Source organism: Sus scrofa, chromosome 13 (assembly GCF_054392235.1).
Source record: "Sus scrofa isolate SSC_HxYL_T2T_F1_AM1 chromosome 13, Sscrofa_HxYL_maternal_Yorkshire_Landrace_v2.0, whole genome shotgun sequence".
Taxonomy (NCBI): domain Eukaryota; kingdom Metazoa; phylum Chordata; class Mammalia; order Artiodactyla; family Suidae; genus Sus; species Sus scrofa.
This window is the reverse complement of record NC_139395.1, coordinates 75,202,962-75,220,269: the sequence shown is the minus strand read 5'-3', so window position 1 is coordinate 75,220,269 and position 17,308 is coordinate 75,202,962. Positions and strand designations below refer to the sequence as shown.

The 17,308-nt window shown below is 37.4% G+C and overlaps 1 protein-coding gene and 1 long non-coding RNA gene across 19 annotated transcripts in view; one reads left to right on the top strand and one right to left on the bottom strand.

Annotated features, from left to right (window-relative positions):
- LOC106505658 (uncharacterized) overlaps positions 1 to 17,308 on the top strand; it is a 1,202,834-nt gene that overhangs the window by 515,909 nt on the left and 669,617 nt on the right. The window lies entirely within an intron of this gene.
- LRRN1 (leucine rich repeat neuronal 1) overlaps positions 1,553 to 17,308 on the bottom strand; it is a 42,429-nt gene continuing 26,673 nt past the window's right edge. The window contains exon 2 of one of the 3 annotated variants that reach the window (XM_003358504.5): positions 1,553 to 10,832. In XM_003358504.5, the coding sequence (XP_003358552.2) occupies positions 8,403 to 10,553 (2,151 nt within the window). In that variant the 5' untranslated portion in view covers positions 10,554 to 10,832 and the 3' untranslated portion in view covers positions 1,553 to 8,402. The remainder of the gene's footprint in view (positions 10,833 to 17,308) is intronic. The other 2 variants (XM_005657078.4, XM_013990103.3) reach the window with 2 other exon arrangements.

Below are 17,308 nucleotides of genomic sequence, written 5' to 3'. Positions count from 1 at the left end.
AAACTCTATTACCAGACAAAACAATCTAACTAGAAAGAAGAATCTGTTTCTAGCAAAATTTATTATTCACTCCAAAGTCAAAGTTGTGAATGAATTAATTCATTCAACAAACTTCTATTGACTTTTGGATTGCCCAGTGTTTTTCATTGTCTACAATACTGGTTGTGTCTATTTATGTACCTAGTGGGAAGCTAACTGTAACTTATATTTCTGTCTGGGGAATTGGATTGGAATGAAGACATCTATAGAATCATTATTTGAATCTTTCTGCAATAGTTCAGAGGATGGCTTGATGGAATGTGAAAACAGGCTTGGGCAAATCTCCCAATGACAAAGCAACACTGAATATTAAGTCCACAAATATATTAAGAGAACTAGGGAAAAGAAATTTTCTACCAGTCTCCTCTTATATCATGAACTTCTATTCTCAGGAATTAATCAAATTAAGAATCCAAAGGAAATCCCTTATGAATGGATTCTAGATTCAGAAATATTTTGTATTAGGTTACAGAAAAATGTCTTTGACCTGTTTCATTTTAGAGAAAAAAGAGGGGTGAATGTTTGGAAGTGGATGCATCAAAGTATGGATTTTTTTTTTTTAATTGCTATTCTCAGCCCAAAACATCTAGTTTGTTACAACACAAAAAAAAATCAGATTTTTTTTTTTTTTTCCCTAAACAGGTGAACCAGGAATATTTGTATTTAGTGGGTAAGGAGCAAGATGAACAGAGAATTTGCATGCTTTAAAATCCTATATAATCACTTCCCATTTTCCAAACATTCACTTCCTATTTCCTTGACACAACAATCACCAAAGGAAATGTACACTAACTGCAGGTCACTGACTAGGGTAGACATAAGTAATTAGGACAATCTCTCATCTGTTTAATGCTTGGGTTTTCCTAGGGGCCTCTGGGCTTGGGAGGCTTATCAAGCAACTCTTGCAAGCTTTTCTTATCTCACCAGGACGGCATTCCTCCAGGGATTATGTAGAATGGCTAAAAGAAATTAAATTGGGACCCACAGCCTTCTTGTATTACTCAGCCTTACCTTATCTCTGCATGAAAACTTGCTGTAACTTTTCTCCTACCTCAGCTTCCTATTTAGTTACTCTGTATTTTTAATAATCCTTTCCTCATCCCCAGATCCCCAGATCCTCTGAGAAGGCTTCTTGCATGTTATTAGACACTCTATGATCTGGGGGAATTGCTCCCTTTACTTAGGAAGCCCTTCCTCTGAATGTTGGCTTGTGAATCTCATCTTTTCATTCTGAACTTAAGTAGTGAGGCTTGAAGTTTGAGTTTCCCAACTGACTAGGGTTCTTTTTCCTGGGCTTTTTTGCTACCATTTCATCCTCTTGGAGGCAGACCTCATACTGGATTGTCATTTCCATGGATGTCTATTTTTCCTTATGACTGTGCCCTGGAGAGCATGGGCATAGGAGGCTCATGTTTATGTCCCTAGTACTTGATGTAGAAGAGGTAAAATGCCCCCCAAAGAAGGAATTGTTCAATCACTGGATATCCATATAATTATACAGACTTTAACAACATACTTTCCAAGAGAATTTAATAATATGAGAAGATGCTTATTTTTTGCATGAAGAAAAAAAAAAGACAGTATACAAAATTATATATTCCAGGATTCTAATTCTATATTCATAAAGATGTATACTTTTATAACTATATGTATATATACATATATAAATATACATACAGAGGGAAAAAAAGAGTAGAAGAAAGTACACCAAAAATCTCACGTGATTATTTTGAAATTGTGGAATTAAACACTATTTTTTTCTTACTAATATTCTTCAGATTCCCTATGGAAAACACATATTACTGTTTATAATTGAGGGAAAAAAATGCCACTTGATAATGAAAGGCACAGGCACACCTATGCCAGTTAGAATAAAATTTGGTGAAATGGAGCATTTTTATGTGTGATATTCTAACAAGAGGAAAAATAATATGGGAGCACACATTTTAGTTAACTTTTATAGTGGCCTTTTTTTTTCTCATAATTTCAGAGGTATTTAACCAGTTTGCTTTTTACAGGGTAGAAGTAATATATTTTTAAATTAAGGCCTATTGAGATCACACAGCTAAGGGATTAGGCATAAAACTCTTCCCTTAATGGTTCAGGAGAGTTTATCCTCCTTGCACCTCCATTTCCTGGAACGATTTACAGGAAAGTTAAGATTAGATTACACAGGTCATCAGAACAACTCTTGGTCTGAATAATGCGGTACAGCTTTAAAAAAATAGATCATAGACATGAATAAAATGTGAGACTAACCTTAAAGGTTACAAAAGAAAAAGTGAGGTAGCATTTTTCTTCTTACCGAAGCCTCTGTCATTAACTTCATGTTTATACACCTTTTGTGAGAAGATCCTTACAAGATCCTCACAAGGTCATGAAACCTACCCTTATTCCTGCTCCTCATTCTCAAGGAGGAACTCAATCAATCAAGCAAATGAGACGGCCAGCTCTGTGGCTACAAAACCGTTTAGAGGTTAGTCTTGGGCCTTGGAGTCTGCCAGACAGGGTTGAAACCTTGACTTCATGATTTGACTTCAAATTAAGACTGATGAACTGAGACTCAATTTCTCCATGTGAAAGATTAGGATATACCTATTTCACAAAAAATAACTACTTCTTAATTTAGGTAAAGATTATATGAGATAATTCAGGTAGTGTGCTCGGTACAACATGTGGAACATGCCAAGTGCCCACTGTATGGCAAGATATGATATCTACTCCAAGTTTTGCCCCTGTTCCCCTTTTTTAAACTGTTACTTTTCCATGCACTTTCAGGGTCTTCCATTTGCTTATATGGAGTTATTGTCACAAACTTTGAATAGCTGTCCATTGCTTTTTCTGCTCTCTGGCTTACTGTTATTTCTGTGTATTACCTTCAGGTTTGAGTCTTAAATTAGACCCCTGGAGTCTGAGGCCTCACTGCTGCCTTCTTTTGCTCTCCTTTTCCTTCTGTCTCATGTGCCACATTGGCTTTGGGGCTCTGTGTTCTGTACTCCAGATTTGGCTTGCAGACTCTTTTAGAATAGAAAAACTACAAGTTTTAGTCATATAGACCCCAAGTGTAACTTCTGCCTCTTATCAGCTGTGTGATTTCAGGTACTTGCTTGCATCTCTGAGGCTGAGTATTCATTTTCTTTTTTCTAATGGAGGGACAATGGTACCTGCCCTGTGCCCACTCCCTGGGGGGCAATTAAAAGGATTAAATGTAAATGATCTATGTGAAGCTCTTGGCAGCAGGCAACATACACAAAAATGTTTCTCCTTCCTTATTCCTCCAAGAGCCACCACAATAAATTTGTTTTTCTTCTCTCCAGGACCACCCTGTCTTGTTTACATTAGTGAAACACACTAAGGTATAGAACAATGCATTAAATGCTACTTAATTCAGGACAGTCCACTTATTAAGGATTCATGACCATTCTGTCAGGGCTCAGGATGAAATTTACCTTGTCAGTTTAATCTTATGGGAGAAAGGGAGGGAGGCCAGTGTGGAAAGGAGAGGACTGCATGGTCTGACTCACTTTTGTACCCAGAGCTACTTTCATGAAGTGCGTGAAAATGGTTTTTGCTTCATATTAAGTAGTATATGACTGACAAAATGAGGGTATGTCAGGAGGGCTACCATATTTGTTAAAAAGTCATCCTTTTAGTGTCTTATGGCTGTTGGATGGACTTTTTGGAGGGGAATACAGAGATCTCTGAATCTAAGTATCCCACAAACTCCACAAACTTGGTGATTGTACAAAAGCCATTTGTTCCCAAGTATGTCAGATACAGCCTTGCAACTGCCCAATTATATGAATGTCATATTTCCCCCTTTAAGCTTTGGAGATAAACATTGAGTTTGTTACTAATTTTACACAAGCCTTCCATGATTTACTGCTAAGGAAGGAATAAGTTTGGAATTTCCTCCACAAAATCTTTACAATTTTCTGAGCAGGAAACAGAGAGGAGAGTCTAGGGAGAACTAAAGGTTAGAATTAGAATTTGGCCTGATGTGAACATAGTTTTGATGGGTATCTCACAGATTCCCAGCACATAATGCTTTAAAGGGGAAAAGAGAAGAACATTCAGACATAAAGAAAGCCTTTAGTGTCATCTCCCTTGAGTTTTCCTGTCTGTACTTTGCCTTCTTCATGTGCCCTGTGACCTCCAGCCTCTTACCCTTGATAGATGCTCCCACCTCCACCTCAGAAAGGGGGGATGGATGGAGAGGAAACTGGAAGTGAAGGGCCCATCATGATCAGCTGCTTATAGAATGGCCTGGTGTCAGGCGAGTAATTACTTCTATGGGCCTTGGTTGTCTTTTCTATACTTTTGGAAGAATCATACCTAATTTATCAGGACTATTTTGGAGATTAGATTAAATCCTCAGTTTCTCAGGATCTGTAGCACAGAATAGTAGCCTGAAATACGCCAATGGTCAAATGGCTGTTGGAAATGCTATATACTTCATATTAGTGCCATCCAGTCTCTGAGGAGTTCCACAGTACAAGAAACCCATTTAGTTCTGTTAACCTGTGCTGGGCAACACTGAACCAGCAGGTACAAAGATAATGAGTTCCCTCCTGTATACCCTACTTCCTAACTTGGAGTACAGAGAGATGGACCTGGTATCACTGAGAGGAGGGGAGGAGGGGAACATGAAGAAATGCCCACACCAGCCCAGATCAAGTCTTATAGGGACTCTAAGCCAAAATCTTTCCAGAGCTCTGGATGGTGAGTCTCAAACTCATCTTTTAAGAAACATTTTTCCTCCAGCTAATTCCTTATGAATAATAATTCTAAAAAGTTTATTTGCAAGCAGTCAAAGAATTGAGGAGAAAAATGCGTTTTCAATTGTAGTTAAAAATGCATCAGAAGTAGTAGTTAAAATTCCCCTTTTCAATGGATTGAAAGGCAGAAACTATGTTGGTTTTCCTGGCAAAGTATTAGAGATGAAAAATATTTTGTTTTCCAGTAGTTGAAACAATATTGAAGAAAAGAAAATGCCCTGGGAGATGAATACAGAGATAGAAAGCAAGCACCAAGAACTGATGGTGGTGTCCTTAGCAAATCCATGAATGAACAGAAAACCACATGAGAGAAAATGATGGACTTTGGTATTGTTTGTGTGTGGAAATGAGATGATTCCTTCTTGCCAATCACTTGGCCAAATTAGAAAATTTGATAATCAAACATTGAATTTGTTTTTAATTAATTTATTTCTACACTTGTGGCATATGGAAGTTCCCAGGCTAGGGGTCCAGTTGGAGCCATAGCTGCCTGCCTACACCACTGCCATAGCAACTCTGGCTCTGAGCTATACAACAGCTCACAGCAGCACCGGATCCTTTATCCACTGAGTGGGGCCAATGTCCTTATGGATATTAGTTGGGTTCAATACTGCTGAGCCATAACGGGAACTCCTGCATTTGTCTTTTTATTCATAGTATCCATTCAATTTGTTATTAATTAAATGGGCAAATTTGGGAATCATGTTTTAAGAAACTGCTCCAAAAATAACCTTGTAAAATCAGATTAGAGATACATTATATGCCCTGAGGGCAGCAGGAAGCCAAAAGAAAAATATGAAATTAGAAAGTGACCTGTAATAGTCACTTCATTGGTAAAGGTGATAGAGCCTCCATTATTAATCAGGACCTAGTTCAATGTCTAATTTCACTGACTGTCTAACTTATCAAATTAAATTAAGTACAAAGGAGGAAATACTTGGCTAGAGAAAAAAGTTCTGTGCCATTTTACTTTTTACCAACTTAAAACCAAACCATAGAAAAGGGAAAAAATGCTCAAATACTTTATTAGAGGAGAAAAAGTTAAGAGATCCCTGCCCCCGCCCTCCGAAAAACTGGCCTGGCAAAAGACCATTGACAGAAAATAATTGGAGTTCCCTGTGCTTGCTATAATTCAGAATAGAAAAAATGGTTGTTGTTTTCATTTATTCCACTAATATTTGAGTGCTAATTATGTGCCAAGTTCAAATCATTGCTTTGTTGGATATTTGATGCCTCCTCCCTGCTGCAGGCCTAATGCTTCAGTGTCATTTCTCTTTCACTGCTTGCAGGATTAGCAGAAGTTTGTTGGATAGTCCACTATTCTGTGTAGATATTTGAAGATAGGAATCTCCCAGCAGGAAACCATCCCGTCCCTGAGGTTGCATCCAAATCATCTCTAATTCTCAGTGTTTCCTACATGTGCACAGGAAGGCCAACAATGTAGGTGCTTCACTGACCCTTTGGTCTGTCCTTGTGCTGAAATTTGTCCTGGGTAAATAGGAAGTTGAGGATACAGTGCATTTTTGAAGCAGGGGCACTGGAGGTTGTCGAAAACTGAAAAAGGTGAGCTCTGCCTGGGAATCGGGAAGGCTGCTAGACCCACAGCAATAGATGGAGAGCAGCATTCTCAATGGGCAGGGGTCTGATGGGGCAAGTTACAGTTCTTTCCAGGATAGGTTTTTCCGTCACTAAATGAAAGCTGTGCGAAGAGATGCTTCTAGCTCAGATGCTCTTTGTTTTCTGTGCAGCTTACTTGCTTCAGCACTTGAAATTCCTTTCTCCACCTTAGAAATGGGATGGAAAAATGACAGTTTTGTTTGTTTGTTTGTTTGTTTGTTTATAACTGATCCACAAAACAAGGAATTTTACAAAGAAATCCTTCAGGCCTCCTCACCTGCACTTCCTTTCTTCTCTTCCCTTGCTTTTGCTCAGCTGGCACCTGCTTTCTCTCAGTCCCTTTTTATAATCTCATTGTTCCTGGTGTGACAGCATGTCTCTGAAAGCAGGTGCCATCTGGAACAGCATTTTTAAAAAGTTCTCTGCTTTATCGATCTACATTTTCAAATGGGTCCTTTTTCCTCTACTAAACCTTTAAATTTCCTCCTTCCTCCCCTTTGTGGAACTGGCCTCCTACCTAAATCTGCCTCCTTCTGTTCTAAATTTCGCACACACATTACCCAGTAAGCACCTAATTCTGCAAATCTGCAAAAACAAACAAACAAACAAAAACAACTGTAGAGTTGTGCTATTTTCTATTAATCATTTACTTGTCTCAGAAGCTATCTCTCCACTCATATGTGGACTAATATGGGTCTAAGATAATGACAGCTGTTAAAACAGGAATAAAATACAATACATTTTGGAATACTACAGAGCTGTATGTTTTAAACTTTGATAGGGAGTATGGATACTACTTAAAAAATCAAATTTTAGTAAGACCATTACAGAAAAGGAATGTGACATATTCAATGTATTTACCGCTTTTAGCTATGCATCGGATACGTATGAATTTTTCCTTCCATTAAGTCTGGTCAGTAATATTTAAAATATAGACATACTGTTCATTAAAATATCTTCACTAAAATATTTATTTCTTCCCTTAGAAAAAGAATTCAAAACTTTTCAGGGCCCAGTTTTAAAAAGCAACATGCTGTAGCTGAATTATTTTGGTGGTTTTTTTTTTAGGGATGAGAAAAATATCACCACTGCAACTAGCAAAAACTATAAATGATACATTATTGCAAGTGTTCTAAAAAAATCAGAACAAAACTAATTTATTGTAGTTCTGTCTTCATTATACACCACATGTTGGTGAGTTAAACACAACAAAATTATTATCTTTTCTTTTAAAAGTGTCTACTAAAGATAAAAAGAATAAGGTAACAATTAACATGTAGTTTGTTACATTAAAAAATCTGATATACATATTTCTATTGCCTGTTAGCTTGTTCTAAGCCTTTTAACTATTACAAAAGAAAAGAGAAGAAAAGTTGTCTCCTTTAAAAGCAAACATTCAATTCAGTTGATACAACATTACAGTACAGTCAACTAACATCATTCAACAAAGGTAACAAATCTAGCCTTAGCTTCTTGAGTTAAAAGTCTGTAGACCAGATTGCTACAAAAGGTTCAATGCTGCTTCACAGCTGTGTGTTAGCTTTTTGGAGGACATGGTACTGTCTGCTGATGGCTTCAGAAGAAGGGGTCATGCTACTGGTAAAAGCACAGGGGAACCCCATCCTGTCATTAATCATTTTATTGAGCATTGTAGTTAGAACAGCATTATTGAGTTTAGCACAATAACTAAAACAAAATAATAATAATATAATAATAATATAATAATAATAATCATAATAATGATAAGAATAAAAACCAAACACAAACTGGAAGCCTAGAGATGCTGCCAGCTGTGTCAAACCCTTGCGATACGCTATACTAAAAAAATTTGAAATATCCACCCGTCCTCTCCACTCTGCCACAAACTAGCAAAGTCAAAAATACAAAAGTCTTCAACTTGTTACTTTTGCAGAATAAAGCAAAAACGTCTTTGTGCTCCTTACTACCAGAAGCAAAATATCCACTGAGTTACCACATGTAATAGCTTCTGGATGTGTCAACTTGGGTTGGCTTGGTGTCTGCAGACCCATCTTTGTCTTTCTCGCTGTCACCTTCCCAGAGGTTAATGAGTGGTGGATACAGCTCATTTAGTGGGATTGAAGAGGTTTTTTGCATATACTTTTTTAATGAATGGTGGTAGTTTTTTCTCTTAAATCTTTTGGCAATATACACAGCAATGGATGCAAGGCTAATGATGGCAAACATGGACCCCATCACTGCAGCAAGGGCCGTACTGGTTTCTTGATCAGATACATCCAGCGCAAAGGCAGCATTTTTGGTTGTGACATTAACACATGACTTTTGAGTCTGCTGATGAATATTGGACACTGTGAGACATACTTCATAATCTGTGGAAGGCTGGAGATGTGTTAAGTTATATTCATGAACATCTACCGGGACCCTAGCAGTATATGTTATGTGGGGGTTGTCGATCTTGACGGTGGCAGTTGACCATTTTAAGTTTGATGTCATGACGTTGGAATTAACTTTCCAGGACACTAGAATAGAATGAGATTCTGTCTGCTTGACATATATTTTCAGCACCTGGGTGCCATCCAGAAGGGTTCCATTAACCTTAATTGTTACCACTCGAGTGTCTGCCCCTTCAACATTCTGGGCAACACAGGTATATCTTCCTGAGTCTTCAATTTGTATGTTAGCTATTTCCAATGTACCTTCACTACTTAGTTTGTATTTTTCTGAAAGTGTTTCCACAGTTATCTTATTTCCAAGGGGAGTGACCCAGTAAATTTCAGGTTCTGGCTCAGCCATGGCCCGACAGTCTAGGAAAACTGCTGTGCCTATATCCATGTTTAAATGATTTGGGAAAGTGTCGTGAGATATCATTGGGAGGCACTGTTCACTTGAATCCTGGATTAAAACTTCCTTCACCTGCTGCCCTCTATATTCAGGCGGCATGGCACAGAACATGGATAAGGGCTCCATGAACCGGATGTTTGTCTTGTTGGAGTTAATCCAATGGATGACACAATCACACCTTAGGGGATTGCTGTGGATACTGATCTCACGCAGATTGGGCAGGGATTCTACTGTCTTTTGGTAAATGGCATTCAAGGCATTGTTGTTCAACATCAAGCTTTCCAGGGCAGGAACACTTCGAAAAGCCAAGCGGTGGATGTAAGATAATTTGGGGTTGTTAGTGGCTTCTAACTTTGTGAGTTCAGGTAAATTATCCAGGGCATAGCGGTCCACAGAGACAAGCTCCCCCATATTGTTGATTCCCAGTTCCTTTAACCGAAGCATATTTTTAAAGTCCCCTTCCTGGATTTTGTGTATAGGGTTTTTGTTGAGATCTAAGAATTTCAAATTTGGAACTTTTTGCAAGGCAAGCTGAGGGACTTTGACCAGTTTGTTATCATAAAAAGATAGGCTCTCAAGGCTATCCAAGCCCACCAAGGCATTTCCAGGAATATCAGTAAGAAACATTCCTGCCAAAACTAAGCTTCTCAAATTTGAGAGGGGTTTGAAGTTCATATCCAGAATTCCAATCACAGGGTTTTCCCCAATCATAAGAATTTCCAGGTTGGGTGTTGAATCAAACCAGCGGCTATCAATAACTTTCAATTTGTTGGAGTTCAGGTGGAGCCTTAAAAGATTTTTTAAGCCTGAAAAAGCATTAGCAGAAATAGTGCTAATCTGGTTATGGTTTATGTAGAGTTCTTGAAGGTTGCTGAGGTCTTGCAGACAATAATCATTCATTTCTGTAATCTGATTTTCCTCCAAATGTAGAGTAGTGAGCTGGGTGAGGTTTGCCAGCCCTACTTCCTTAATATTTGTAAAGTTGTTCTGGGAGAAATCCAGCTCAGTCAGGTTGAAAAGCTGCTGAAGCTCATCCACAGTCTTTGCGATGTTATTGCTCTGTAGGAGAAGCACTTGAGTATCACTAGAAAGGTTGCTGGGAATTCGTGTTAAGCGGAGATCATTGCAATCAACAGTGGTGGCTTCTCTATATGTTGACTGCGGGGTAAACCAGGGCCTAATTTCACACACACAGAGTTGTGGACACTCACTATTTTGTAGGGAAGACCCAGTTAATGCAGTCATTAGTAAGCCCAGCGCCAATCGGCAAGCTGCTAAAACAAAGCTCATCCTAGCCATGCTGGCTTGCTGAGCAAGCTCAACTCCTGACAATTTTTCAGTTTTAAGAAAAGGTGAACACTCTATAGTGGTGTGAAGGACAGCAAGCAGAAAATGTAAACATTCAAGCAAAATCTCCGTTGAGATGTGTAGAAATCCAGAGTCTGAAGGGATGGTTTCCTGGAGTTTTCAAAAGGCAGGAAGCAATTTGGAGTCTTTTAACAGTGTCTCTGAATTCCAGGCATGCACACAGCTCTGTGGCATAAGTTATTTCAGCCAAATCAAAGTCTGGAGATGTGCCTGAAAATTAGATTAGGACAGATGTTTATGTTTATTTCATATACTTTCCACATTATAACTTTTCTCTACTCAAAAGCCATAATCAACTTAGAAATCTACTAACAGAAAGTTCAAAGTAATGAAACAAGCTTTTAAATTGTGGAATACTTTTAATATATTATTACACTTACTATACTAAACTAGTTTTAATGTCCATTCACCTTTACAATTAAATTGGGACTGCTTTTTATTACTGGGTAAAATCATTAAACACACATGCATGTGTATCCACACATTCATACACACTGAACAGAAACCCTTAGAAAAGCCCACAGATGTCACTTCTTTAAAAACAAAGGTGACTTTAGAAACTACATGTATCTATGGTTCCAAAAAATAAAGCAAAACATGAAAGCCAGTTTTTTAAAGTTAAAAAGATTCAACATTCATTTTTAGTTATTTATATTTTAATTAATACCTCATTTGTTTTCAGGAATTCTTTCTTTTACAAATGCTAAATTCTGTAGACATATTCAGCCAAAGCTAATCTAGCTCAAATATTCCTATGCAAAAAGTTAATTTGACAGAAGGACAAAAGGGAAATATCAATATTCTCATAGCTACATCTGATCTTCACTGAATAAAATTGTAAAAGGACTTTATTCTACCATACTGGTCTTCATTAAAAACACAAATACACTTATACATGTATATATAATCTCACATGAATGATTTCATCAATCTCGTGGGAATGTCATGGCCACATAATAGCTATACACCATGGATATGTTATTTAACCTCTTAAAGCCTCAGCTTCTTCAACCATACAATAGGATTGGTCATAAGGGTGTCTCTCTCATAAGATTATTGAGAGATTTAAAGGAATCTATGTATCTTTTTTTTAATATGAGGTTCTTGGTGTAGAGCCTGGCAGTATTTAATACTTATAAAGGTGAATTGTATTTATTATCATCTTATTATATCTTATATCTCCCTAATTTTAGTTAAATCATGGTTATTAGAGGGTAAGTAGAAGAAGGAAAGCTGGAGATATTTGATTTTACTTTAGTCATCATCTACTCATTTTGATAAGGTCCTCTGAAGTTAAATATGGATTGTTTACCTGCTTGTAAAGATAATATTAGTAGTTACCGGTGCTAGTCTTCTGGATTCCAATCAGGTATAAAAAGCCGTTAAAGATTCAGTGTCTGTCTTGCTTTCTCATGACTAGTCCAGGCACTTGCTAAGATATTAAAAGTAAAGCTAGATATAGATATAGATACATCCTTAACTTGTCTTGTTATAATGCACTCCAGCTTTGAGTACTGGAAGAACTTTAGTGAGTAGTGTTTTCTTTTTCTTCATAAGATTACTATAAGGATTCAATAAAATAAAGTGTATGTGCTTGGGAAGCTTAGTGTTCAACACATAGCAAGCTCAATTCACACTAGTTACTATTATTACCTTCATACTTTGTAAAACAGTTACCCTTATAATGAACCAAGAAGTATAAAAATATAAATAGCCAGTCCTAAAGTTCTGATTTGTTATATTTTAGTAGAAAAAAATGAAAAGTTCTACATTTTTTGGTTTGTTTTACAAAATATAAAAACCAAGTTACTGGATGGAATTTAAAAAAAAATCCAGTCCAGATCTGGCAAATCAGAAGTAGGAGAAGGAAGTGAATGTGTTGCATAATGCTGGATGCTTGCTATAATCTGGTCTTCTCCAACCCCTCGGTTATTTTACCAAATGTCATGGACATGCAACACTTTTCAATATTTAACACTACCTGATTCTGACTTTTATCAAAAAATTCCATAAAATAGGAGTTCCTGTCATAGAGCAGTGGTAACAAATCTGACTAGTATCCATGAGGACACAGGTTTGATCCCTGACCTCCCTCGGTTAGTTAAGGAATTGGTGTAGCCATGAGCTGTGGTGTAGGTCCCAGATATGGTTCAGTTCCCACATTGCTGTGGCTGTGGTATAGGCCAGCGGCTACAACTCTGATTTGACTGCTAGCCTGGGGCCCTCGCTGTGCCAATGGGGCAGCCCTTAAAAAAGATTAAAAAGCCAAATAAATTTCATAAAATAAAAACATAACTCAAAGAATAGCATTTTCCAAATATTATTAACTCCACAAGTTTATTCCATTTCTAACTCTGAGATGGAATTTCAATCAATTTTTATGTTTCAATTTAATTGAAGAAACATAGTAGGAAGTAAAATATGTATTCAAGTTGTATAAGATTCCCAAAACAATGTTACCATTGAAGAGTATCTTTAATGTTCATGGATTGGAAGACCTAATATTATTAAAATGTCTATCCACCCAAAGTGATTTACAGATTCAATGCAATCCCTATCTAAATCCTAATGGCAATATTTGTAGAAATAGAAAAAAAAAATCTTAAAATTCATATGGAATGACAAGGAACCCAGAACAGCCAAAACAACCTTGAAAATGAAGAACAAAGATGGAGGCCTCACACTTTCTGGTTTCAAAACATATGACAGAATAATAATAATAACCAAAGACAGATGTATAGCCCAGTGGAACAAAAAGCCCAGAAGCAAATGCTTCCATGTATGATCAGCTGATCTTTGACAAGAGTGCCAACACTACACAATAATCTTTTCAAAAGATGGTATTGGGTATCCACATGCAAAGAATGACAGTGGGCCCCAAGAGGACAACCACTGTCAAAAGAACAGAAAATAAACTTTTGTGAGGATGTGGACAAACTGAAACTCCTGTGCACTACTGGTTGGAATATAAAATGGCATAGCTATTATGGAAAACAGTGTGGAAGGTTCCTCAAAAAACTGGAAATAGAATTACCATATGATTCAGCTGTCCCACTTCGGGGTATTTATCTAAAAGAATTGAAAGCAGGATCTCAAAGAGATATGTGCACACCAATGTAAATTGCATCATCGTTCACAATGGCAAGATGTAGAAGCAGCCCATTTGTCCACTGATGGACGAATGGAAAAAGAAAACATGCATATATGTAAAGTGGGATGTTATGTAGCTTAAGAAAGAGGAAATCCTATCCTGTCTACAATATGGATGAACCCTGAGAACATTACACTAGATGAAATAAGTCTATCACAAAAAGATTCCATGCATATGAATTATTTCAAATAATTCAAAGTCATAGAAACAGAAAGTAGAAAGGTGGTTGCTAAGGACATAGGAAGGGAAGAGAGAGGATTACTATTTAATGGAGTAGCAGTTTTGCAAGGTGAAAAAGTTTGAGAGATCTGTTGAACAACAATATGAATATATTTAACACTACTGAATTGTATACTTAAAAATATGATAAACTTAATGTTATGGCTTTTTATTATAATGAAATTAATTATAGGCCAACTTTTATCACATACAAATTATTTATTTTAAATTCTGCAACTAATACAAAATGACTGGCATAGACTTTTAAGTAAAATTGCTTTGTTCTAGGGCTGACTGGACAATGTTGATCAAATAGAAGAAGAAAATGTCTTCCGCAAACGAGTCTGGCAGTGTAAAGGAATGATCCCTTAAAAAACAAACCATGGCTTTAAAGGCCCAGTATGGGCAAGGGATGCCTTTCAAAGAGGCCCACAAACAATAATATAATTACATTTGATGCTTCTTTTTCTAACAATAGATGTTTGGAACACTCTGCACTGAATATAAAATTCTAAAGGAAATGGACTGCATGGTCATCACCATCAGTGAAATTGGTACTCCCATTTTCCCCATGGAATCATGTCAGATGGGATGTTGGTTTCACAAATCAAGATAGTTGATAGGAATTTGGGGTAGGATCCTTATGCATTAAGTTCTTATGGAGTTGGGTGAAAGAAATAAGCAATCATAGTAACATAATGGTTATGTGAATTCTAGTTATACTAAACTCAGATAGCTCTAAACTTGTAGAAAAAATTCTGTCCTCTGGGCATCAAGTGATCTCTTGATTCGGATTTTGACTGCTTCACTTACTAAAAGGGTTACCTTGTATGGACACATTTGTTCTCTGTGTCTCAGTTTCCATGGCTAAAATTAAGGCTAATTATACATACTTCATATATGAAAACTAAATAAAATAATCTATGTGAAAGTCTTTAGCCCAGAATCTGGGAAAGAGTCCAGCACAGAGTGAGACCTCAAATCCTTATTTGAATCCCTGGAACTTCATCAAGTTTGCTGTTAAATTTTGTTCTTACCCTGCAGGGTTATTGGGAGGTAATGAATAAGCAAATCTCTTTAAGACTCATGGGCTGGGCATGACAGGTATTTTAAAAAAGTTATTTTTCTCTAATTATTTGGAATTTATTATTGTTTACCATTTCCATTATATTTTCAACCAGTGTTACTGGAATTAGTAGTGTTAGAAATCCAGAGACCAAATATTGCACTGGGGCTAAATTAAAAGCTGATGCGGGCAAGCAAATTATGAAACACAAATCCCCCACCTGGAAATTAACATCATCTCACAGAGCCTGTTAGTCACAGCAATGAGAAACTAAAATTTTGATCCCCCCAAATATGAAGAATATGCCTTCATAGGGCATGGGCTTTTATGCAATTTTTTTTGTGGCCAAATTCACACCATGTACATAATATTCAGAAAAATTCTTTTAGTTCTCTTAGTCTCCAAACAGATCCAGGGCTAATATAGAATTAAGATTTGCTTGTCTTCTTCTGGGAATGGCGTAATAAAGAAATGGGATTTTTGTTCAAATAAGCTTTCCTGCTGGCTATTAAAAAAAAAAAAAAAAAAAAAAAAAAAGGCATTGTCTCAATACAAATTCTCCCTCTAGCCACTCTCATGGGATAGGGGCTGGGTTGGGGATGGTAAGGTAGAGCCAGACTCTACTCTATGGATTGACCTCCCAGAAGGATTCCCCATGTCTGAGGCCACCTTGACTTCTACTGCAAGTACAAGTGGCTGATTATTAGATTCACCACGGCTTTAAGCTTTTTGAAACAGAAGTTTAGAACAGAGTTAGGAGTGTGGCATCTGGAGAGACAGACCTGGTTGCAAAATTCACCTCTGTGACCTTGGCAAGTTACTGAAGTTTTCTGTTTCCTTGCTTTGGAAAATGAATATCATAAAACCTACTTTGCCAAGGGTGGTAAGAGAATTAGAATGCGATGTTAAATGTAGAGCTTTTTGGTCAGAGGGCCTGGCACATAGCAAGTTCTCAATAGATGTTAACTATCACTATTTACAGGTTTGCTATCTCATCTAGAATTGCAGTCTCTTTATGGCCTTTAAGGATGAAAGGAAGGAATGGGTAGTGGAAATCAGTAGAGGGCGCCCTTTGTGATTTAGCAACTGCAAGTTCAGAAAAGGGCCTGGTGGGAGGCCTTCTGCCTGACCTTCTAACAATTAGATGACTAGTGCAGGGAGAGCCAGAGAGATTACAGCAAATTCTTTATGGAGGGTATGTTTTATTTCCCTTGAGAAGGAAAGAAACTCTTGCAAATGCATTCTGAGCGCTGAATCTTGCATGGGCTATTTTTAAAGACTTTAGTTTCTTGGACTTTTGTTTGGCCCCTGACCCCTTCTGACTTTTAGATTTCTTTCTCCAACCATTTTCCAAAATTATGTTCCTTGTTCACACATTATCCAAAGTGAAGCACCCTGTAGTGTGTGTTAGTGGTCGCAGATGGAGGGTGCATAAGGGAGGAAGAGCTATAATAGTCTCCATAATGCATTAAGGAAACAATAAAGTGTATCCCCTTGGAAGGACATAATGGAGTTTGCTGAAGCTCTTTTGCATAAGGAACTGTTCTGAGAGCCCACATTATTCATCAGCAAGCAGTGCAGCACCCTGTGTGAGTGGGCTGAGCAACAGAATGAGGGCGCCAGGGAAAGGATTCTTAATTTTGGCTTCGCCACAGACTTTCTAGGTGACCTTGAGCAAGTCTAGTAACTGTGTCCTACTTTATTTATCTTACAATAAGTGGGTTGAGAGGAAAGACAGTCACAGATTCCTAGGCCAAAATGAACCTTAGGAAGTCACTTTATCAGCCCATAAAAACCACACTTCCCACCACTTTCAGAGAGAAAATTCTTCCCCCGCCTCCCTTCTTCCTCTTATTTCCCTCTCCACTTCCCTTCCCTCCTTTCTTTGTTTCCCTTTTTGGGCTATTAAGTTGTTAAGGAGGCCTGGAGTTTGATTATGCAGAGCATCTCAAAATGCAATGCCTTCAGTGGCCAAGTAGGCAAAATCAGTTGAGGGGAACACAGAAGGAAGACATGGTTAGGTCAAAAGATGGAGAGTGCAGGCACTCCAAAAGGCATCCACAAATGTTTATGGATTTGCAAACTGTACAAGCGAAAAGAAACCTGTCTGCATTCTGAAGCCTTTTATGACATGTGGCCTGTTTAAAACTTCTGAATTATTTAAATATCACCATAAATGACATTATCACCAATAAAACTGAGCTAATAGGAATATTTGATAATTAGATATCAATTTTGATGTTCAAAGTA